The sequence below is a fragment of the Schistocerca serialis genome, chromosome 1 (assembly GCF_023864345.2).
Source record: "Schistocerca serialis cubense isolate TAMUIC-IGC-003099 chromosome 1, iqSchSeri2.2, whole genome shotgun sequence".
Classification (NCBI taxonomy): domain Eukaryota; kingdom Metazoa; phylum Arthropoda; class Insecta; order Orthoptera; family Acrididae; genus Schistocerca; species Schistocerca serialis.
This window is the reverse complement of record NC_064638.1, coordinates 1,274,522,267-1,274,545,901: the sequence shown is the minus strand read 5'-3', so window position 1 is coordinate 1,274,545,901 and position 23,635 is coordinate 1,274,522,267. Positions and strand designations below refer to the sequence as shown.

Sequence of the window (23,635 nt, the reverse complement as noted above, 5' to 3'; positions counted from 1 at the left end):
AACAGTGAAAGTAAAGAACTGTGAAACGCAACTGTGGAACTGTCGGTTACATCATTTACAGTAGCCATTGTTGAACTTCCACCCCCACCCACCCCCATATGCATACGTGGAGAACTTGTTTGTGCAGAAATTGCCAACATATTGTAGCTGAGGCGGAATAAGGGAAACCAGCCTGCATTTGCCGAGGCAGATGGAAAACCGCCTAATAACCATCCACAGACTGGTTGGCTCACCGGACCTCAACACAAATCCGCTGGGTGGATTCGTGCTGGGGACCAACGCTCCTTCCCGCTGTGGTGTTGCAACTAGTGCGTGATCACCCATTTGTCTATTAAAAGCTTTACTTCAGAATGTATGTGGGCTGCAATGTAAGCCGGTAGAGTATTATACGGTCAGTAATGGACGAGTTGTGTCCTGCAGATTGACGTCATGACCATCTGTTGCAGCAGCGCGTGTGGAAGCAGTGGAGTAGTGCTGGCAGGCCACTTACAATATACGAAACTAAAAATATTAATAACTAATAAAGGAATAACCTGAGGAACATCATATTTGATGTACATCCTTCTGTCGTGAAAACAAACAATATTTCAAAGTCTGAGATCCAAAATAGTTGTATTTTGGAAATTAGTAAAATTCCATAAAAAAATGTAATTTTCCAACAGTCAAGAATTTAAATAAATACAGTGATGTAATAGTTCACCTTCAGTGACTATGTACAATGATCTGATGACACTTTCAGTGTTCATATATAAATTTGGAATGTTTTTAGTTTCAGAAAACCTCTGTGACTTTTCTATAATAATAGTTTCAAGAATTCTAAGTAAATATGTGTATTGTGTGTTAGGGTGCGTGTGAATGAGAATGCGTGCATGAGAGTATGTGAGACATTCGGCATCATTAAAAATCATTCATGTAATTCTCTACAGGAACTGGCAAGTGTTCCAACTCTGTAATGTGGAAACGAGTCCACTAGTGGTTCCCCTACTAGTGAATGTCGGATGTCCAAGTATGTATGCTTATGTATAAGACAGCCAGAACATTCGCGACTACATAATAAATTTCCAGATATAGAGCAAAGCTTATAGTTCATTTTGGTTTGTTTATTTAATTAGAGAGTTTTGTGTTACTTAATTTGATGACGTCAATGAGCCTAGAGAAGTGGTTGGTGCTTGTTAGATTTTGGCGCGAGCCGCGCCCTAGAAGTGAGTTCTCATTGGTCGTAAGTGTTGACAGCCAATGAGAAGTGAGACGGTTGGCCACCTAGTGAGAAAATATAGTTTTGAGTGGTGGGAGAGTGAGAGAGGAGTCACGAGCTAGCTTTGATTGGAGGCGGTTATGCTGGATGTGACTTTTCGCATTATGTGTAAGATGAAGTCTTGGAATGACTTCCGCATTATCGTCCAGTGTTAATGGTATCTGGTAGTGACCAGAAACTGTTTATGAAAACTTTAGAGTGTTATGATAATTCGTTCTGACGAAAATCGCAAGTGAACTTTGAATTATATAGCGTGGTGATATTGAGTATATTCTTACTGAGTATTTTATGGCGAGCATAAACTTTTACTAAAGACAACCACTGAATATCATGTGCAGAAGTAATTGGCCAATCATTGACTGTGTTACAAGTAATTGGTTTCGGAACTTGGGAAGGTAAAAGTTCTGGCTGTTTTAGGTATGGTGATAACTGTGAGCAGAAACTTTAGTAATTTTCATAAATGTGGGCTGATGATCTTGCTTAATGGCAATAAAGATCTATTGCAGGTTTAAATTTGAACTTCATGTTTAAAGCATAAGTGACATCCCCTTTCCGAATAATTTCTTTAAAGTACATAGACAATTTTCAGCAAATTTTACTTATAGTGGCCTCCGGCGTGTAGCTATGAGGTTACAGTTTCCTCAACACTGCTTTTCTGTGATCTCGTAAGTAGCTGCAGTCAGGAGTTTACATGCGAAGATCTACCGCTGTAAAGAGGTAGGTGAACAAAAATTATAAAAGAAATTGCATTGCAGCAGTGATGTATAATCCGTAGCAATTGGTGCATTGCACGCACGCACGCATGTATAAAAAAAAAAAAAAAAAAAAAAAAAAATCCGTCGCATCGCCAGGAAAGCTGTGCATTAGACTGCACAGCCAACTGGGCAATTTGAATCAATACATCTGACTCAAATGGAAAATACAAAGCATTCATTAATAAAGTTGCCTCCACTTTTGAGAATTGTTTTCCCCTAAAGGTAACTCAACTCACACACAAGTCAAAAAATAAACCGTGGATTACACAAGGAATAAAGATATCTACTATCTAGGAACAGCTGTGAGGTTAGAACTGTAACGCATTACAAAGAATACTGCAAAATATTGAAGCAAGTAATCCAGAAATCAAAGCAACTTTATTATGAGAAAAAGATAATTACATCAGGTAACAAAATAAAAATTGTGTGGGATATTGTGAAGACGGAGATAGGTGGGATCAAAAAGGAAGAGGAACAGGTAGCTGTAAAAATAAATGAAACTTTGGTAACAAGGACAGTTAGTGTTGCAAACCTCTTAAACAACTACTTCATTTCTGTTACTGACAGCTTGGGGTTACCAGGTTCGGTGAACAGTACAATGGAGTATCTGAGACCAATCTTTAAAAATAACTTCAGTAAAATGGAAATGACACTCACTTCTCCCAAAGAAGTGGGATCCATCATAAAATCCTTAAAATCCAAGTATTCCAGTGGGTATGATAACATATCAACAAAGTTAATCAAAGAGTGCTCATGCGAGTTAAGTTCTATTTTAAGTTAATTGTGTATTCATCTCTTGTCAGCGGAACATTTCCAGACTGGCTAAAATATGCTGAACCTAACCTCATTACAAGAAGGGGGATAAAGAGATACCATCAAACTATTGACTGATTTTACTTTTGCTGGCTTTCTCAAAAATATTTGAAAAGGTTGTGTTCAAGCGTCTCCTTAAGCATCTGACTGCAAGTTATGCATTGTCCAAGTCACACTTTGGATTTCTGTAGGGTTCTGATATAGAGAAAGCTATTTACACTTACAGTGGGAATGTACTTAATTCATTATATACTAAATTAGGGGCTACTGGCATTTTCTGTGACCTATCAAAAGCCTTTGACTCTGTGAACCACAGCATTCTCCTAAGTAAATTAGAGTATTATGGTGTCACTGGCAATGCTGCGAAATGGCTTGAGTCTTATCAATTTAACAGGAAACAAAGGGTGCCATTGCGAAATACCTGTGCAGTAAGCAGTCAGTCTTCATCTGACTGGGAATTAACTACATGTGGTGTTCCTCAGGGTTCCATTTTGGATCCATTTTTCTTGTTTATATTAATGACCTCTCATCTGTTACATTGCCAGATGCTAAGTTTGCTTGCAGATGATACAAACATTGCGATGAGTAGCAAGTCAAGTACAGATTTAGAAATAGCTGCTAATCAAATTTTCACTGACATTAATAAGTGGTTTAAAGCTAATTCTTTGTCATTAAACTTTGAGAAAACCCACTATATGCAGTTCAGAACCTTTTAGAGATTTCCTTCCAGCATGAGTATAACATATGAAGACATGCAGATCAAAGAGGTTGACAGTGTTAAATTTCTGGGATTACAACTCGATAATAAATTCAGTTGGGAAGTGTATACCACACAATTGCTTAAGCGCCTAAACAAGTCTGTATTTGCCGTGAGAATGATGTCAGATGTAGGAGATATAAATATAAAAAAACTTGCATACTTTGCTTACTTTCATTCTATTTCATTGTATGGGATCATTTTCTGGTGCAACTCATCAAACCGAGCAAAAGTTTTTTGGGTGCAAAAGTGTGTGATAAGAATCGTTTGTGGTGTAAATTCAAGAACATCTTGTAGAAACCTTTTCAAGAAACTTTGTATGCTAACCACTGCTGCTCAGTATATTTACTCCTTAATGAAATTTGTTGCAAGTAATACATCTCTATTTACAACCAATAGCTCAGTACACAGTATCAATACTAGGAATAAGAAGAATCTACACAAAGGCCTAAAATCACTTGCCTTGGTCCAAAAAGGGGTCCAATATTCAGGAACACACATTTTTAATAAATTGCCAGCAACCATTAAAAACTTGGTTTTAGATAAAGCACAGTTTAAACAGAGTTTGAAAGACTTTTTGATAGGCAACTCCTCCTACTTCATAGATGATTATCTTAACAGAGACTGTTAAGTCAGCTTAATAAAAATATCTGTTGGATTTCAGTTTTGACAACACTTGGTCACAACAGTCAAGATTAGGTATTTTGTGTATGATAAATTCATTAATAGTGGAAAACAGTGTTTCATTCTGACAGTGTGTTAGTTCTTTAATATTAGCTGTCCCAGTTTACTGCATTGTATTAGCTTATTTTTGTCTATCTCCTCACAAATGGTCAGGGTAGTAAGTATTATATTCAAATGTTTTATGTTTTTGTGTCATACTTTCTGACATGTTCCACACCCATGAGAATTATCTCATTTTTTGGGTCTATGGAATGAAAACTGAATCTAATCTAATCTGTACTTGCTCCTCCCTGCCATTTGACACAGCAGCCTTCCCCATGTCTTACATGTTTCTGCTTATCAATTGTACTCAAAATGTAGACTTACATGTGCTTACTGTCCTAACTGTTTGTGTGTTAGTGCTCACTGCTTGCTAGAATTGCCCTGTGGTCACTGATGCCGGTTTATATGTGAATATCCTCAAGGAGGCCAGGTCTTTTTTCACCAACAAGTCTATTGTTTTTTCATTATAGGTAGGATGATGAAACAGCTGATCTAGGTAATTTTCAGGGAAAGTTTCTATAAATGTTTCATAGGTCATGTTCAGAATCGGCTGTGATTTTCAGGACATAGTGGCAAATTTAATGTGACCATCATATCTGTGTTTCTCAGTATAATATTTTGTAAGTTCACCAACTCATGGTAGTAAGTTTAATCAGGACAAGTCTTGCAAATCAATATCATGTCTTAAGAATCAATAAAGCTTTAATTTGTGATAGAAATTAAATTATGTAAGTGCAATGCTGCTGAGCTGTCTAAGCTGTCTATGGTGTCTGAGGTGTCTAAGAAAATTTATTACAGTGTCTCCTACAGAGGTCACAGCTTTTATTCTTCAAATGAGTGTGCTTAGCTCTCCTTTAATTTTCAGGTTTTTGTACAAGCTGCACTTTCTTATGCAGCAAATAACCACAAAAATATCAGTTCCTCATTACATGCAATGTTTTCTTAGTTCATACTCCTCATGGGAGAAGTTACAAAACAGAGTTTTTACTTACCACAGCATCAAATTGAAGACTATTCATAGCTTCAACTATGGGGTCAAACTTCAGTATACTGAACAGGCTGCCTTGCAACATATTGCCAGCATTCAACCAGATGTCTGTGTCCGCTTTCTTGTCACTCATGTATGTAGCGAGCCGGCCATAGCCTCCAAAGCAATCTTCAGTGGTGCACATCAAAATTTAAATTAACAATTAGGAACAGAAACTAGTTACTTGCTCATAACTTTGTAATAATAAGAAAAGGCCTGTAACTATATTAAATTTTAGATGTTCATGGATAAGGAATAAATAAAGTGTAACAACAAAAGAAATGACAACATCTACATTGCAAACAAAGATATGTCTAAGTGTTGCAGCAGTTCTACTGTATGCTTCTCATAACTGTAAAATATGTTGTTGTTGTTGTTGTTGCTGCTGCTTCTGCTGCTGCTCCTGTTGTGGTATGATACAGTTCTCCGTCCTAGTCTATCTTCTGCAAGTCTCTTCACCTTTGCATAACCTACTGCCACTTCAACCTGCTGCTAATTTCAGAAATTCGAAGAGAATATTCAAGTTAACATTGTCAAAAGCTTTCTTGAATCCACAGATGCTATAAATATAGATTTAACAACACCATGGGAGAGACAGATTGCTACTCCCTATACAGACGAGGCACTGAGTCAGAGATAGGCACAATGAAAATGAATACCAGAAATATTTCAGCTTTCTAACAAACTCATTCTTCGAAAGCAGAAAACGCACATACATTCACACAAGGACAACTCTCACATTCATTGCCACTGTCTCAAGGCACTGAGGTGCAACTGTAACTGTGTCTAACTTGGCCAACAGTCTAACTGCGGTATGTAGTGGGGGTAAGGTAGAGGTGTGGGGAGAGGTTGAAATAGTATGGTTATGGCGGGGCCATGTGGGGAGTGTTCAGGGATGTGATGAGGAGAGGATAGGGCTGCCTTGTGCAGCATTGGGAGGCTGTGCTGGGTGGTGGGATAGACAAGGGAAAAGGATTATGCAGGGGCTTTGGTGGGTTATAATGAATATGGAGGGCTGGAGTGGGAGCAGGGATGGTGATAGGCAGCAGGAGGACAGGGTCTAACAAAGGCTCAGGGTACTGGCCAGGGTGACCGCAGGCATGAATGAGCCACATTTTGGCAGTGGCAACATGTACGGACAGACAGCTCATTAGTTGTTGTGCCCACATAGAGTGTGGTACAATAGGTTTGCTTTTCTTTAGCCCATCTTTTAAGATAACTTGCAGGGTCAGTATTGGCTCATATATTCCTACATTTATCCAGAAGCTAAACTGGTCTTTGCTGAGGGCAACTTCTGCAAGTCTTTCCACTTTCCTGTAAAAGTTTGTGACAGCATTTTGCTGAGGGCAACTTCTGCAAGTCTTTCCACTTTTCTGTAAAAGTTTGTGACAGCATTTTGCAACCAATATTTGTCAAGCTGCTGGTTCTGAAGTTTTCACACCTTTAGCAGCTGTCTCCTTTGGAACTGGAATTGTTATATTTTTCTTGAAGTCTGTAGGTATTTCTCATGTATCTTGCATACCAGGTGAATTAATTTTATCAGAGTATGTGCCTAAGATCTTAATAATTCTGAGAGAATGTGCCTTCTTTCGACTTAATGTGATACATTTTTCATTTAATCTACATCTACTTCCTCCTTCTATTACCATAACATTGCCTTCAAGTTAATTCATTTGTCTAGTCCTATACATAGGCAATATAATGTAAGTGGACAGATAAAAAATCTGCTCACCAAGTGATGACAGGAGAATACACACAGAAAAAGATTTAACTTTTAAAACTTTCAGAGCCAGTGGTTCCTTCTTCTGGCAGAAGAGCTGAAGGGGAAGAAAGAGGGGCGAAGGAAAAGGACTGGAGAGATTTAGGGAAAGGGGTACAGTTCAGAAAAGTCACCCAGAAGCCCAGGTCAGGGGAGACTTACTGGATGGGATAAGAAGGAAAGACTGATTGTTGGGGAGTGCACTGGATGAGATTCGTAAACCTGGGAGCTTAAAGGTGGAAGACAGAGTAATATGCAAGACAGAGATTACTACTAAAACGTCATGCATAAGTTAACAAGAAAGGAAAACTAAGTCATCATATATAACAGAGGTTCGAGGAGGAGACAACAAAAAATAGACAGGTCAGGAAATTAAAGATGAAGAAAACTAAAATGGAGGTTAGAAAGGAATAGTTACTGTGAAGAAATGCTGAGATGGAAGGAATTAATGTAAATTAAGGCCACGTGGCTGGCGAGAACCAAGGACTTGTTGTATCGCTAGTTCCCACCTGTGGTGTTCTGAGAAACTGGTGTCTGGGGGAAGAATCCAAATGGTGTATGAGGTGAAACAGGCACCAAGGTAATGTTGTAGGTCATGACTGTCACGTAGTAGCGCATGCTTGGCAGCAGGATATTGTGTGTCGCTTGTATTACACCCTCTGCCTCTACCCATTCACCTGACTGATAACCGGTGTGTAGTCATGCCAATGTAAAAGGCCGAACAGTGTTTATTAACAGCAGATATATGACATGTGTCACTTCACGGGTGGCTCTCCCGTTGCCAGTTACAGGGCTGGAATAGGTGGTGGCAGGATGGTGCATAGGGCAAGTCTTGCGGTGGGAACAGTCACAGGGGTAGAAGCCGTAGGGTAGGGAGATGAGTGCAGAAGGAGCATAGGGTCTAACAAGGATACCGAGGAGATTGCGAGGGCTATGAGAAACTATTCTAGGTGTGGTGAGCAAAAACTCAGACAGAATGGATCTCATTTCAGGGCATGCTTTTAGGAAGTGATGGTCTTGTCAAAGTAGCTGATTCATTCATTCAAGACTAGAATAGTACTGAAAGACAAGTAGTGTGCTCCGTAGTAGTTTTTTGGAGGAATCAGCAGTACCAAGATTGGCTGCGATGGCCTGGGAAATCTGCTTTTGAACTAAGCTGCTGGGATAATTACATCCAGTGAAGGCTGAGGTGAGAGTGGTGGTGTATTGCTGTATAGAGTCTGCATTCAAACAAATATGTTTGCCTCAAATGCCAAGGCCATATGGCAGGGAACGTTTGACATGGAAAGGATGGCAACTGTCAAAATGTAAGTACTGTTGTTTGTTAGTAGGTTTAATGTGGCCAGAAGTGTGTAGCTGGTCTTCAGTGAGGATGAGATCAACATCAAGGAAAGTGGTATGAGATTCAGAAGGGGACCATGTGAAATTTAGTTGGGAGAAGGTATTTAGAGATCCCAGGATCTCAGCCTCACAATATGTCAAAGATGTTATCAACGTATCTAAACCAAACCAGGGCCTGAAGGCTTATGGATCCCAGGAAAGCCCCCTCTAAGTGACCCATGAAAAGGCTGGTATAAGAAGGAGCCATCCTAGTTCCCATGGGCGTACCCCTGATCTGTTTGTATGTGTGCCCCTCACAGGTGAAGTAATCTTTGGTAAGTATAAAGTTGATTAAGGTGAGCAAGAAGGATGTGACAGGTTTCGAATCAGGTGGCTGTTGATTGAGGAAATGTTCAGCAATAGACAGACCATGTATGTGGGGGAAATTGGTATAGAGGGAGATGGCATCAATGGTGGCAAGCAAAGTGTGTGGCGGGAGTGGCACAGGGACGGATTTCAGTCGACCTAGGAAATGGTTGATATCTTTAATATAGTAGGGAAGTCCTTATACTATGGGTTGCAGGTGTTGATCAAGTAAGGCAGATATACATTTGGTAGATGCTTTGAAGCCAGCAACTATAGGACGGTCAGGATGATTGGGTTTGTGGATCTCAGGAAGAAGGTAAAAGGTGGGGGTACATGGCTTTGGAGGGGTAACAAGTTCTATGGATTGAGGTGTAAGTCCTTCTGAGGAGCCTGAGGTTTTTAGAAGGGACTGCAGATCAGTTTGAATCACAGAGGTGGGATCTTGATGGCAGATGCTGTATACACAGGCAGTGTTACAAAAAGGATATGTCTATCTGCAACATCTCCTCTATTGATAGAGTAGCAACCTATTCCTTTTCATAATATTGTGAGTACCTTTTTGAAATCATTATTGTAATTTACTATATTTTAATTATTATGATTTATAATATTATAAAAAGGATATCCTTGTCTGTAACTCCTTTTCATAACAGTGTCATTATTCAATGCTGGATTGTCCTTCTAAATAGCATTATTCATCAGTACCTCAACGATTTCAGGAGGCAACTGTGTGAAAACTACAAGACATACAGAAAAGTGACATGATCAGTGGACAGAGCATCTGTTTGTAATATGTGCTATGGGATAGTTGCAGAACACAACACTATGGGACCGACATATCAGAACATGACATATAATGCAGTGATGTGTACATTTTATTTTCTTGAATTTGTTAAACGTCAGTTGTGATGGTTTGGTGATGAATTCATACTAAATGTGAAGTGAAAGCTCCAACAGACAAAACAATTCATGGGTGGTACAATACAACATATATTGTGAGACCAGCTGCTTATGTGGTGCAAAGAAAACAGGTTGCCCAGGACCATTAACTGAGAAGGTGAAGCATGTGTGGGAATCATTCACCAGGAATCTCAAGAAATTGAAGAGAAGTGTGAGCACAGAACTGTATTTAGACCACAGATAGTATCTATAGTCTCAGGAGCTGCAGGAACCACAGTCAGTAGTCTGCTGCATTCTACACAAACATGTAAACTATATCAGCTTAAGTTGTTACATGTTATAATATTTTAGACCATGTATGGATACTACTGTACCAGTTGCCATGTGTTGGGTACTACACTAGAAGTTTGCATGCTCAAATATCAGTGAGTAACTCCTGTAGATGAAGGAATGCACATCAGAATACAATTTTAGACATTTATGCTTACATAATTTTATAATGTTCAGTTTATATTCCCATGGATTAATAAAGAAAAGGAAGGTTTCTGATGAACAATAGTTATAATGATATTTGTGACAATTAAGTATCTAAAGATAGTATCTTGAAGAACAATTTAACTGTGGATAATACTTGATTTACTTTGACAATGACCACATCTTGGCTAAACAAAATGAAAAACCAGCCAAACTATTAAAGTACAGAAATTGATACATCATCTAATGAAAGAGTTAGCTTCAAAATTTACATATTTGTAAAAAACTCAATACCTCTTAACAACTTATAGCTCACTGGAAAGCTTGGACAAAGGAGTAAACACAATGCATTTAAATTATGTCAAAACCATTGTGTTGGGGTAAAATCCAAGTATTAAAAACATAAATCGTCTATCTAAGTGAAGTTCTAAAATATACTTAATCCTCACAACTACCAATACTGTAACAATGAAAGAATATATAAAACCTGAAAAGCTACATTCAGAGAAAAGTCAACATTAAATCACAATTTTGGTTTTATAAGTATCACAACTAAGAAGATAAAGTTTTGTGATCCATTTAAAACAGTAATGTTAAATTATAATTTTATACAATATGATCATGTCTGAGAAGTAGAGATATTAAATCAAAATTGGCAATATCTATTTAAAGTTAAACATAACTTCGAATGATTATTAGTGGCCTTCAGTAAGAGGTTAGGATGTAAATATTGTGTTGATTCTGGATCAAGTGCGCTATATTTAGGATTGAAATCCAGGTGAGACAGATACTGACAAGATCTGTTAGGAACAAACTTCCATGTACACACTCCTTATGATACTCCACAACTTTAGCACTTATGTTGCAATGTTCATGGTTTTGAGTTACATTTGGAACAAAGAACCTGAATAAATTATGAAGATCATTGAGACTATTGGCTAGCTTTTTATTAGTGGAAACTGAATACATTATAACATTTTCCGCAAACTGAGACAACAAACCTAAAGGTAACAACTACCCAGATTCGATTCTACAAGAGCATCAAGAACAAAGATAAGTAAATTGTGCAATTTTTTTATTAATCACTGTGGAGTTGGTAGTACTGAAATCACATCAGGGATGACGGTACATACTAACTTCCATCAAGAATTGTAGTAAAGATCATATGTGCTGGCTACTTCTGGTGATGGACTGTTCTGACCTTCCAAATGACTTGCAATGGCTACTGGAGGAAGATAGTTTTCCACAGAAGCTGGTTTCCAGTGATGAAGACACATCTCATGTGTCTGCGAAGGTAAATTGTCACACGATCGCTAATATCAATTATGGTGTGTTGGGGTGTATATGGAAAGACTTATAACATATTGACATTTACCAAGTCACAAGCAGTGGCCATATTGAGCAGCTGTAATGTGAGTAACAAACTTAGAGAGATGCTCTGCCCACTGACATGTGCCTACTTTCTGTAGTCTTTGCACAGCTGTCACCTGAAGCCCCTAAGGTACATACAAATAACCCTGAATATTCCTTCCACTTTTCAGCCTTCCCTTCTTTCCTTAATACTAGCTTGCCATCTGGGTGTTCAACATTCATGCAGTCCCTTCTCTTTTCTCGGATGGTTTCTTTAATTTTTCTGTACACAGCATGTACCTTTTCCATAGCTATGCACACTTCTGCATCTTTATATTTTAACTCTAGCCATTGCTGTTTCACCATTTTGAGGTTTATGTCAGTCCAATTTTTTAGATGTCTGTATTCCCTTTTGCATGCTTCATTTGCTGCATTGCTATATTTTCTCCTTTTCTCAATTAATTTCGATATTTGTAATGGGGTTGATAAAAAATCTCTCACCAAGTGGTGGCAAAACACACACATAAAAGAAAATTATACGAGGGTTGGAAGTTAAATAGTGGCAACTATTTATTCACATCCGATACAAAAGAGTTACATATTTGCACCTGTTACTGTTCTTCAAAGTAGTCACCAGTGTTGTGTAGAACCCGTTGCCAGTGATGTCGAAGGCATAGTATACCGTTAGCAGAGCCTGTTCTGTTGATGGTGCGAATGGAGCGGTCTAAAGTTATAGTGATTCTCGTGTACGACTGTGATGGTGTTATCCTAATGCATTAAGTTCCTCCCTGGCAGACCATCTGCATAGTATTACTGTTCATTTCTGGAGCATCACTTGTGACCAGCTTTGCGAAAGAAGTAGCGACACTTTCTGCACAATCCACCCATCATTTTGCACGACAATGCGCGGGTGCATACAGCACAAGCTGTTGCTGCTCTGTTTGGTCGATGGGACTGGGAAGTACTGTACCATCCACCATACTCCCCAGACTTAAGTCCTTGTGACTTTGATTTGATTCTGAAGATGAAGGAACCACTTCGTGGCACTCACTTCAGAACTGTTCCAGAGATTCGACAGGCAATAGACCACTCCATTCGCACTATCAACAGAACAGCCTCTGCTAATGGTATACTACACCTTCCATATCACTGGCAATGGGTTCTACACAACGCTGGTGACTACTTTGAAGGACAGTAACAGGTGCAAACATGTACCTCTTTTTTGCCACTATTTAAGTTCCAACCCTCGTAATTAGGCAAGCTTTTGGAGCCAGTGGCTCCTTCTTCAGGCAGACGAGTTGAAGTGGAAGGAAGAGGGGTGAAGGAAAAGAACTGCAGAGATCTAGAAAAGAGAGTGGAGTTGAAAAGCACCCAGGACTATGGTTCATGGGAGACTTACTGGACAGGATGAGAAGGAAAGACCGATTGTCAGAGACTGCACCAGACGAGATTTGAAAACCTGAGAGCTTGAAGGTGGAAGACAGGGTAATATACAAGACAGAGATTACTGCTAAAACATCATGTACTAGTTAATAAAAGCGAAAAGCTAAATGCATTGTACATAACAGAGGTGGGAGCGAGACATCAAAAAATAGACAGATAAGAAACTGAAACACATACAAAACTAAAACTGAGTGAAGGAAGTAGTAGATACTGTGACGAAATGATGAGACAGAAGGAATTAATGTAAATTAAGGCCAAGTGAGTGGTGAGAGCCACCAAAAAGTTGTAGGGCTAGTTCCCACCAGCAGAGTTCTGAGAAACTGGTGTCTGGGGGAAGGATCCAGAAGGTGCATGTGGTGAAACAGGCACCCAGGTAATGTTGTATGTCATGACTGTCATGTTGTAGAGGATGCTCTGCAACAGGATATTGTGTTTTGCCCGCATACACCCTCTGCCTATGCCCATTCATCCTGACTCATAACTGGATGGTAGTCATGCTATGTAAAAGGCCGTAACAGTGTTTACATAACTGGTGTACAACATGTGCCATTTCACAGGTAGCTCTCCCTTCCATAGTAGATGTTTTACCAGTTACAGGGCTGAAATAGGTGGTGGTAGGAGGGTGCATAGTGCAAGTCGTGCAGTGGGGATGGTTACAGGGATAGCAGCCTTAGGGGAGGGTCATACACTATGTGATCAAAAGTTTCCGGACACCTGGCTGAAAATGACTTACAAGTTTGAGGCTCCCTCCATTGGTAATGCTGGAATTCAACATGGTGTTGGCCCACCCTTAGCTTTGATGGCACCTTCCACTCTCAAAGGCATACATTCAATCAGGTGCTGGAAGGTTTCTTGGGGAATGGCAGCCCATTCTTCACAGAGTGCTGCACTGAGGAGAGGTATCGATGGCATTCCAAAACATCCCAAAGGTGTTCTATAGGATGCAGGTTATCACTTTGTGCAGGCCAGTCCATTACAGGGATGTTATTGTCATGTAACCACCCCAACTCAGGCTGTGCATTAAGAACAGGTGCTCGATCCTGTTGAAAAATGCAATCACCATCCCCGAATTGCTCTTCAACAGTGGGAAGCAAGAAGGTGCTTAAAACATCAATTTAGGCCTGTGCTGTGATAGTGCCATGCAAAATTTTATTGTTGGCACTACACATGCTGGCAGATGACGTTCACCAGGCAGTCACCATTCCCACACCCTGCCATCGGATCACCACATTGTGTACCATGATTTGTCACTCCACACAATGTTTTTCCACTGTTCAATAATCCAATGTTTACGCTCCTTACACCAAGCAAGGCAACGTTTGCCATTTACTGGTGTGATGTGTGGCTTAACAGAGCCGCTCGACCATGAAATCCCAGTTTTCTCAACTCACACCTAACTGTCATAGTACTTGCAGTGTATCCTGATACAGTTTGGAATTCCTGTGTGATTGTCTGGATAGATGTCTGCCCATTACACATTATGACCCTCTTCAACTGTCCACGGTCTCTGTCAGTCAACAGACAAGGTCGGCCTGTACACTTATGCTGTATGTGTCCCTTCATGTTTCCACTTCACTACCACGTCAGAAACAGTGGACCTAGTGATGTTTAGGAATGTGGAAATCTTGCGTACAGACATATGACACAAGTGACATCCAATCACCTGGCCACGTTTGAAGTCCGTAAGTTCCACGGAGCACCCCACTCTGCTCTCTCACGATGTCTGACTACTGATGTCACTGATATGGAGCACCTGGCAGTAGGTGGCAGCATAATGCACCTAATATGAAAAACTTATATTTTTGGGGTTGTCCGGATACTTTTGATCACATAGTGTAGGTGCAGGAGGAGCATAGGGTCTGACAAGAATATTGCAGAGATTGGGAGGGCAACAAAAAGCTATTCTACGTATTGTGGGCAAAATCTCAGACAGAATGGGTATCATTTCAGAGCATGGTTTTAGGAAGCCATGGCCTTATCAAAGTAGCTGATTAAAACATTCAAGACCAGGATAATACTGAGTGACAAGTGGTGTGCCCTGAAGTTGTTTTTTGGAGGGATCAGCAGTACCAGGATTGGCTGTGATGGCCCAGGAAATCTGCTTTTGAACCAGGCAGTTGGGATAGTTACGTCCAATGCAAGGGCTGGCGTGAGAGTGGTGGTGTTTTGCTGTAAAGAGTCTGCATCCAAATACGTTTGCCTCAAATGCAAAGGCTATATGGGAGGGAACGTTTGACATGGAAAGGATGGCAACCATCAGAATGTAAGTACTGTTGTTTGTTAGTAGGTTTAATGTGGACAGAAGTGTGTAGCTGGCCTTTGATGAGGATGAGATCAACATCTAGGAAAGTGGCAAGGGATTCAGAAGAGGGCCATGTGAAATTTAATTGGGAGAAAGTCAGCCTCACCATGAGTCCATATGATAAAGATGTCATCAATGTATCTAAATCAAACCAGGGACTGAAGACTTATGCATCCCAGAAATGTCCCCTCTAAACAACCCATGAAAAGGTTAGCATAGGAAGGAGCCATCCTCGTTCCCATGGCTGTGCCTCTGCTCTGTTTGTGCCTGTATGTCTGCTCCTCAAAGATGAAGTAGTTGTTGGTAAGTATAAAGTTGATTAAGGTGAGTAGGAAGGATGTCATAAGTTTGGAATCAGCTGGACATTGTTGTTAAATTCAGTTCTTGGTGTGTTAATCAAGGATTTCTACTAGACCTCATCGTTTCACCTATTTTATCACCTGCTGCCTTCACTATAAAAAAAGGAGAGAGAAAGAGAGAGAGAGAGAGAGAGAGAGAGAGAGAGAGAGAGAGAGAGAGAGAGAAACAAAAACCTCTCAGTGACCTTTGGTTCTTTCAGTTTATCTAGTTTCCATGTAAACACACAATTGCCTGCCTTTCTACAATTTCTTCACATTTAATCCGCAGTTTGTAAACAATAAATTATGGTCCAAGTCCACATCTGCTCCCCAAGAAATTTTACAGTTTAAAATCTGTGCCAACAGGCCTCTTCCATGTATACAACCTTCTTTCATGATTCTTAAACCGACTGTTAACAATGATTAAAGTATGTACAGTTCAAAATTCTGCCGGCTGGCTTCTCCTTTCATTCTTTCCCCCAGCTCGTGTTCTACTATTTCACCTTCTCTTCCATTACGTATTGTCAAATTTCAGCCCCTCATCACAATTAAATTTTCACCTCTCTTTGCGATCTGAATAATTTCTTTCATATAATTATACATACTTTCAGTCTCTTCATGATCTGTCAGGCTAGGAGGAATATAAACTTCCACTTTTGATGTAGGAGTTACCTGTTTGTAATAGCTCACTCACATACTTAATTTTTTTTAATTCATTGTTAGACCTACTCCAGCATTACTACTTTCTTTGGCACAACTTTAAAATATAGAAAGGTCTTGATCAAACAAGTCATATAAAGAATTGTGCAATCAAGATCTTTCTATATTTCAGAGTTGTGTCAAATCTGAATGGTCGCCTGCCTCTACCGTGGATGTATTTTCCATCAAGTGATCCCTTTCTTTAATGGACTGATTGTATCAAAAAGAGACTTCACATGAGAAAACTGTAAAATTACAGACATGCAGAATGGCTGGCTAGTATTTGCCTTCAGGATGTGAAATTTCGTGTGCCACCAACAAATAGGAAGAAAACTAAGGAAAATGCTATTCCTGGTTTTCAGAGCTCTTAGTTCCCTTCTCTGAACAAAAAAGATGGATAGCTTGGGGGAAGTTAGAAAGGAGTGCTAGTTTACTCATACCACAGGATGATAAGGATCCATGTGTTGACACAATACTAAGTTGTATCCAACCTACAATTAGAAGATTTAGTCCAGCAAAAAGCTAGTAACTACTGTGCATACCAATGATTGTTCACCTTTTTTTCCAGTTACAATGAATAGACATCAAATTTAATCCTCTCTGTGGATGTCAGAAGAGAAAGAAATGTACATATCTCAGCGTTTTTCCTACAGTTTCTTTGAAATACTGCAAAAAAGCTAACTGCAGATTTTTCTTTAATAATGAACGTGCTCCTGTTTCATGAAGATATCCAAACAGATAAAGCCATTTTCTAGTTTATATTTTATAAATTTTATTATATTGTCAGTGAATTTATTAACATTGTACATTTTATCCATTCTCTGTTGAGTTCTCTTTTTTGCACTATTGAGTACTGTTGGTGTCCTGTGAAAGTTCTCATTCCGTATCTCTGAAGGTCATTTTTGATAATGAGACCTAAAGAGGACAGTGTATGAAAGAAAAAAATGTTTGAAATGTGGTGTTAAAGATGTTAAACATCACTCAATGAGAAGAAAATGAGTTGTAAAAAGAATGAGGGATTAAAAAACAAGCAAGCGGTGGTACAGATGCAAAGAAATCCAAAACACCAGGGGGTGAAGTGTAAGACAGATCATTACATTTAACATCATGTATTGATAATTCTGAGGGTATTGTAAATTCAAAGGTGAAGAAATCAGTGCAGGGTATGAAAACTGGAGAACCAAACCAATTAATTTGAACGATAGACACACAAACAAACACAAACATACACACAAAATTCTAGCTTTCGCAACCAATGGTTGCCTCGTCAGGAAAGAGGGAAGGAGAAGGAAAGACAAAAGGATATGGGTTTTAAGGGAGAGGGTAAGGAGTCATTCCAATCCCGGGAGCGGAAAGACTTACCTTAGGGGGAAAAAAGGACAGGTATACACTCGCACACACACACATATCCATCCACACATACACAGACACAAGCAGACATTTGTAAAGGCAAAGAGTAGGGCATTTTTTGGGCAGAGATGTCAGTCGGGGCGGATGTACAGAGGCAAAGATGAAGTTGAAAGACAGGTGAGGTATGAGCGGCGGCAAATTGAAATTAGAAATTAGCGGAGATTGAGGCCTGGCAGATAGCGAGAAGAAAGGATATGCTGAAGGGCAAGTTCCCATCTCCGGAGTTCTGACAGGTTGGTGTTAGTGGGAAGTATCCAGATAACCCGGATGGTGTAACACTGTGCCAAGATGTGCTGGCCGTGCACCAAGGCATGTTTAGCCACAGGGTGATCCTCATTACCAACAAACACTGTCTGCCTGTGTCCATTCATGCGAATGGACAGTTTGTTGCTGGTCATTCCCACATAGAACGCTTCACAGTGTAGGCAGGTCAGTTGGTAAATCACGTGGGTGCTTTCACACGTGGCTCTGCCTTTGATCGTGTACACCTTCCGGGTTACAGGACTGGAATAGGTGGTGGTGGGAGGGTGCATGGGACAGGTTTTACACAGGGGGCGGTTACAGGGGTAGGAGCCAGAGGGTAGGGAAGGTGGTTTGGGGATTTCATAGGGATGAACTAAGAGGTTGCGAAGGTTAGGTGGACAGCGGAAAGACACTCTTGGTGGAGTGGGGAGGATTTCATGAAGGATGGATCTCATTTCAGGGCAGGATTTGAGGAAGTCGTATCCCTGCTGGAGAGCCACATTCAGAATCTGATCCAGTCCCGGAAAGTATCCTGTCACAAGTGGGGCACTTTTGGGGTTCTTCTGTGGAAGGTTCCGGGTTTGAGGAGATGAGGATGTGGCTCTGGTTATTTGCTTCTGTACCAGGTCGGGAGGGTAGTTACGGGATGCAAAAGCTGTTTTCAGGTTGTTGGTGTAATGGTTCAAGGATTCCGGACTGGAGCAGATTCGTTTGCCACGAAGACCTAGGCTGTAGGGAAGGGACCGTTTGATGTGGAATGGGTGGCAGCTGTCATAATGGAGGTACTGTTGCTTGTTGGTGGGTTTAATGTGGACGGACGTGTGAAGCTGGCCATTGGACAGGTGGAGGTCAACGTCAAGGAAAGTGGCATGGGATTTGGAGTAGGACCAGGTGAATCTGATGGAACCAAAGGAGTTGAGGTTGGAGAGGAAATTCTGGAGTTCTTCTTCACTGTGAGTCCAGATCACGAAAATGTCATCAATAAATCTGTACCAAACTTCGGGTTGGCAGGCCTGGGTAACCAGGAAGGCTTCCTCTAAGCGACCCACGAATAGGTTGGCATACGAGGGGGCCATCCTGGTACCCATGGCTGTTCCCTTTAATTGTTGGTATGTCTGGCCTTCAAAAGTGAAGAAGTTGTGGGTCAGGATGAAGCTGGCTAAGGTAATGAGGAAAGAGGTTTTAGGTAGGGCGGCAGGTGATCGGCGTGAAAGGAAGTGCTCCATCGCAGCGAGGCCCTGGACATGCGGAATATTTGTGTATAAGGAAGTGGCATCAATGGTTACAAGGATGGTTTCCGGGGGTAACAGACTGGGTAGGGATTCCAGGCGTTTGAGAAAGTGGTTGGTGTCTTTGATGAAGGATGGGAGACTGCATGTAATGGGTTGAAGGTGTTGATCTACGTAGGCAGAGATGCGTTCGGTGGGGGCTTGGTAACCAGCTACAATGGGACGGCCGGGATGATTGGGTTTGTGAATTTTGGGAAGAAGGTAGAAGGTAGGGGTGCGGGGTGTTGGTGGGGTCAGGAGGTTGATGGAGTCGGGTGAAAGGTTTTGTAGGGGGCCTACGGTTCTGAGGATTCCTTGAAGCTCCGCCTGGACATCAGGAATGGGATTGCCTTGGCAAACTTTGTAAGTAGTGTTGTCTGAAAGCTGACGCAGTCCCTCAGCCACATACTCCCGACGATCAAGTACCACAGTTGTGGAACCCTTGTCCGCCGGAAGAATGACGATGGATCAGTCAGCCTTCAGATCACGGATAGCCTGGGCTTCAGCAGTGGTGATGTTGGGAGTAGGATTAAGGTTTTTTAAAAAGGATTGAGAGGCAAGGCTGGAAGTCAGAAATTCCTGGAAGGTTAGGAGAGGGTGATTTTGAGGAAGAGGAGGTGGGTCCCGCTGTGACGGAGGACGGAACTGTTCCAGGCATGGTTCAATTTGGATAGTGTCTTGGGGAGTTGGATCCTTAGGAGTAGGATTAGGATCATTTTTCTTTGTGGCAAAGTGATATTTCCAGCAGAGAGTACGGGTGTAGGACAGTAAATCTTTGACGAGGGCTGTTTGGTTAAATCTGGGAGTGGGGCTGAAGGTGAGGCCTTTGGATAGGACAGAGGTTTCGGATTGGGAGAGAGGTTTGGAGGAAAGGTTAACTACTGAATTGGGGTGTTGTGGTTCCAGATTGCGTTGATTGGAATTTTGAGGTTTTGGAGGGAGTGGAGCTGGAAGTGGGAGATTGAGTAGATGGGAGAGACTGGGTTTGTGTGCAATGAGAGGAGGTTGAGGTTTGCTGGAAAGGTTGTGAAGGGTGAGTGAGTTGCCTTTCCGGAGGTGGGAAACCAGGAGATTGGATAGTTTTTTAAGGTGGAGGGTGGCATGCTGCTCTAATTTGCGGTTGGCCTGTAGGAGGATGCTCTGAACAACAGGTGTGGATGTGGGAGAGGAAAGATTGAGGATTTTTATAAAGGATAGGAGTTGATGGGCGTGTTGATTGGCTGAGTGGATGTGTAGGTGAAGGATTAGGTGGGTGAGGGCAATGGATTGTTTGGTTTGGAACTGGTATAGGGACTGATGGAAAGAAGGGTTGCAGCCAGAGATGGGAACTTTAAGTGTGAGGCCTTTGGGGGTGATGCCAAATGTCAGACAAGCCTGAGAAAATAAAATATGGGAGTGTAATCTGGCTAGGGCGAAGGCATGTTTGCGGAGGGAATGTAAATAAAACTTAATGGGGTCGTTGTGAAGGTGTTGTGAGGGTGACATGGTACTAGAAGGTGGAAAGTGGAACACGAGGCTGAAATGAAAATGAGAATAAATATGAAAAAATATATGGGGAGAGATAAAGGTAAAATTAGAAAGCAAATGGAGATCTGGTGTGAAAAAAGGCGAAAAAGGGTTGGTTAGGGCTGGGCTATGTTGATCCTGTGGTGAACTTGTGTAGGTAGATAATGATGTGCATAAAGGTTAGGTGGTTGTGTTGCCGCCAAAACACGTTAAAGGGTGGAGAAATTCGGGAAAATTTCGAAAAAACTACGTGAGAATGTATTAAAAGGAGTGGTTTGGTGGTGGCAGATTATGGAAATGAAGCTAACAATTGTTTGATGAAGAAATAATGACGTTAAAACCTGTGGGAAGCGGCTAAAAATGATCGGTGATGTGAGAAAAACGGAAATGGAAATAAAGCAAAAGTTATTAAAACTGCCGAAAGGGTTGTTTAATAGCTGAAAGGAACTGTTTGTGGACTGGAAACGGTGGATTTTATAGCAGCAAAGCGGAAAAAAAATTTTTTTTGGTTATGGTTTGGAAGTGATTTACGTATTATTACGTATTATTGAGTGTATATCGACGGGATAAAATTGTATACTGGATTACGGTAAAAAAGGAGAAGGTGAATAGAAAGTGATGGCAAAAACAGAAGGAGGAAATAAGACGACAGAAAAGACTTCGAAATGTAACAGTGACAATAACAATAACGATAACAATAACAAACGTGATTGTTGGCTTCAAATTAATGATATGAATATAATAGAGGGAAACATTCCACGTTACGTGGAATGTTTCCCTCTATTGTATATATATATATATATATATATATATATATATATATATATACAGTGCATGTTGAATGATTATAAAGAGAAGTAATAACAACCAACCAACACACATGTTATTCATATAAGTGTAAATTAGTGCTTACCTTCAGATATAACTCCTGTTGTAACCTGGCATAGGTCCATTTCACTATCAACAGGAAGTATATTGTACTGCAGATCGCTAATGAAATGAATGAGTAAGGTATTCTCTGACCGTGGTGTTGATCCAGATGTCCCTGAAGCTGTAGTTGTGTCACTTGTTGTGCTGTCTATGGTAGTCACATCACTTGTTGTGCTGTCGACGGTAGTCGGCTCAGAAGTTGTTTCAATTGTAGTGACTGTCGTATCTGAACCAGCCATTAGCTTGACTGTTCTAGATTCAATATTCGTCTGTCCCTCACAGATACAAAGCAGAACTGCCAGTACAATGAACAGCAGAGTACCAGTAGTAATATTTACAAATGTGCGCATTTTATACTGTTGTGGGGAGCTTTTATGTATTTCTGAAATCATTTACAAAAAATAAATTTTAAAAATATAGAATTTAACATAAATGAAATTCTCAACTATAAATATCAATAATATTTCATTAATATAACCAGTTTACTAACTTTGATTTATATCTGATGTGCTCATGACTTTGCAAATCACATCTGCATCTATATATACGTCTGCTTCCAGAAGTCACCATGCGGTGGTTGGCAGAGGGTACCCCTTAGCACTACTAGTCATTTCCTTTCATGTTCCACTTGCAAATAGAGCACAGGAAAAATGACTGTCTACACACCTCCGTATCAGCCCTACGTCTTATTTTTGTTGCCTTACATGAAATGGCTGTCGGTGGCAGTAGAATAATTCTGCATTCAGCTTCAGATGCCACTTCTCTAAATTTTCTCAGTAGTGTTAGTCAAAGAAAATATTGCCTTCTCCGCATGGTTTCCCATTTCAGTTCCTGAAGCATCTCCATCAACTTGTGTGTTGTTCAAATGTACCAGTAACAAATCTGGCAGCCTGCCTCTGAACTGCTTCAATGCCATCCTTTAATCTGACTCGGTACAGATCCTAAACAGTCAAGCAGCACCAAGGATAAGTTGCACTAGTGTCTTCTATATAATCTCCTTTACAGATGAATCACACTTTCCTAAAATTCTCCCAACAAACCGAAGTTGACCATTCACCTTCCCTACCACAATCCCCACATGTTCATTCCATTTCATATCACTTTGCACCATTATGCCCAGATCTTTAAATGACATGACTGTGTCAAGCAGGACATACTAATTCTATATCCGGAACATTATGGTTCATTGTTCCTACTCATCCGCATTATCTTACCTTTTTCTACATTAGAGCTAGCTGTCATTCATCTTGGTGTAACTTATCTTGTAACCTCCTAAGTTACTCAACTTCAACACCTTTCTGTACACCACAGCATCACCAGCAAACAACTGCAGAATGCTACCCACCATGTTTGCCACATAGGTTATGTATCTAGAAAACAATAGCGGTCCTATCACACTTCCCTGGGGTAGTCCTGAAGATACCCTTATCTCTGATGAAAACTTGCCATCAAGGTCAGCATAATGAGTATTATTACTTAAGAAATCTTTGAGACACTCACATATCTGAGAACCTATTCCATATACACCAATGAGCCAAAACATTATGACTACCTGTTTAATAGTGTGCATTATAATGCATCTCGAACCACTGTAGCATGATTATGTCATTGCAGCATGGACAGCTATCCTGCTGGAACATTCATCACTGTAGGGGGAGACTTCAAGCATGAATTGAGGCAGGTGGTCCACAGTAACGCTCACGTAGTTTACTGTTGTCATGATGTCTTTGATTACCACCATAGATACCATGGAATCCCAACTCTATGTACTCCATAATATAATTCTGCCCTCATTAGCTTGCATCTGTGGTGCAGTGCATGTTTTGTGCAGCCATTTGTCTAGATGACAGATTATATGGTTGCAACCATCGACCTTGTGTAGCAAGAAATGCAATTCATTCGACAAGCAACACATATCTATTGGTCCACAGTGAAAATTCAGTGATGCTGAGCCCATGAGTTCCAAAACACCTATGCCTGTACCAGCTGTATTC

At 40.6% G+C, this 23,635-nt stretch overlaps 1 protein-coding gene across 1 annotated transcript in view; it reads right to left on the bottom strand.

The window, feature by feature from the left end:
• The window catches only part of LOC126456855 (protein 5NUC-like), a 91,932-nt gene extending 70,052 nt beyond the window's left edge, over window positions 1–21,880 (bottom strand). The window contains exons 1-2 of the mRNA XM_050092672.1: window positions 21,625–21,880; window positions 5,299–5,462 (exon numbers count right to left, since the gene is read on the bottom strand). Coding sequence (XP_049948629.1) covers window positions 5,299–5,462; window positions 21,625–21,880 — 420 coding nt within the window. The remainder of the gene's footprint in view (window positions 1–5,298; window positions 5,463–21,624) is intronic.
• Between the last annotated feature and the right edge of the window lie 1,755 nt (window positions 21,881–23,635).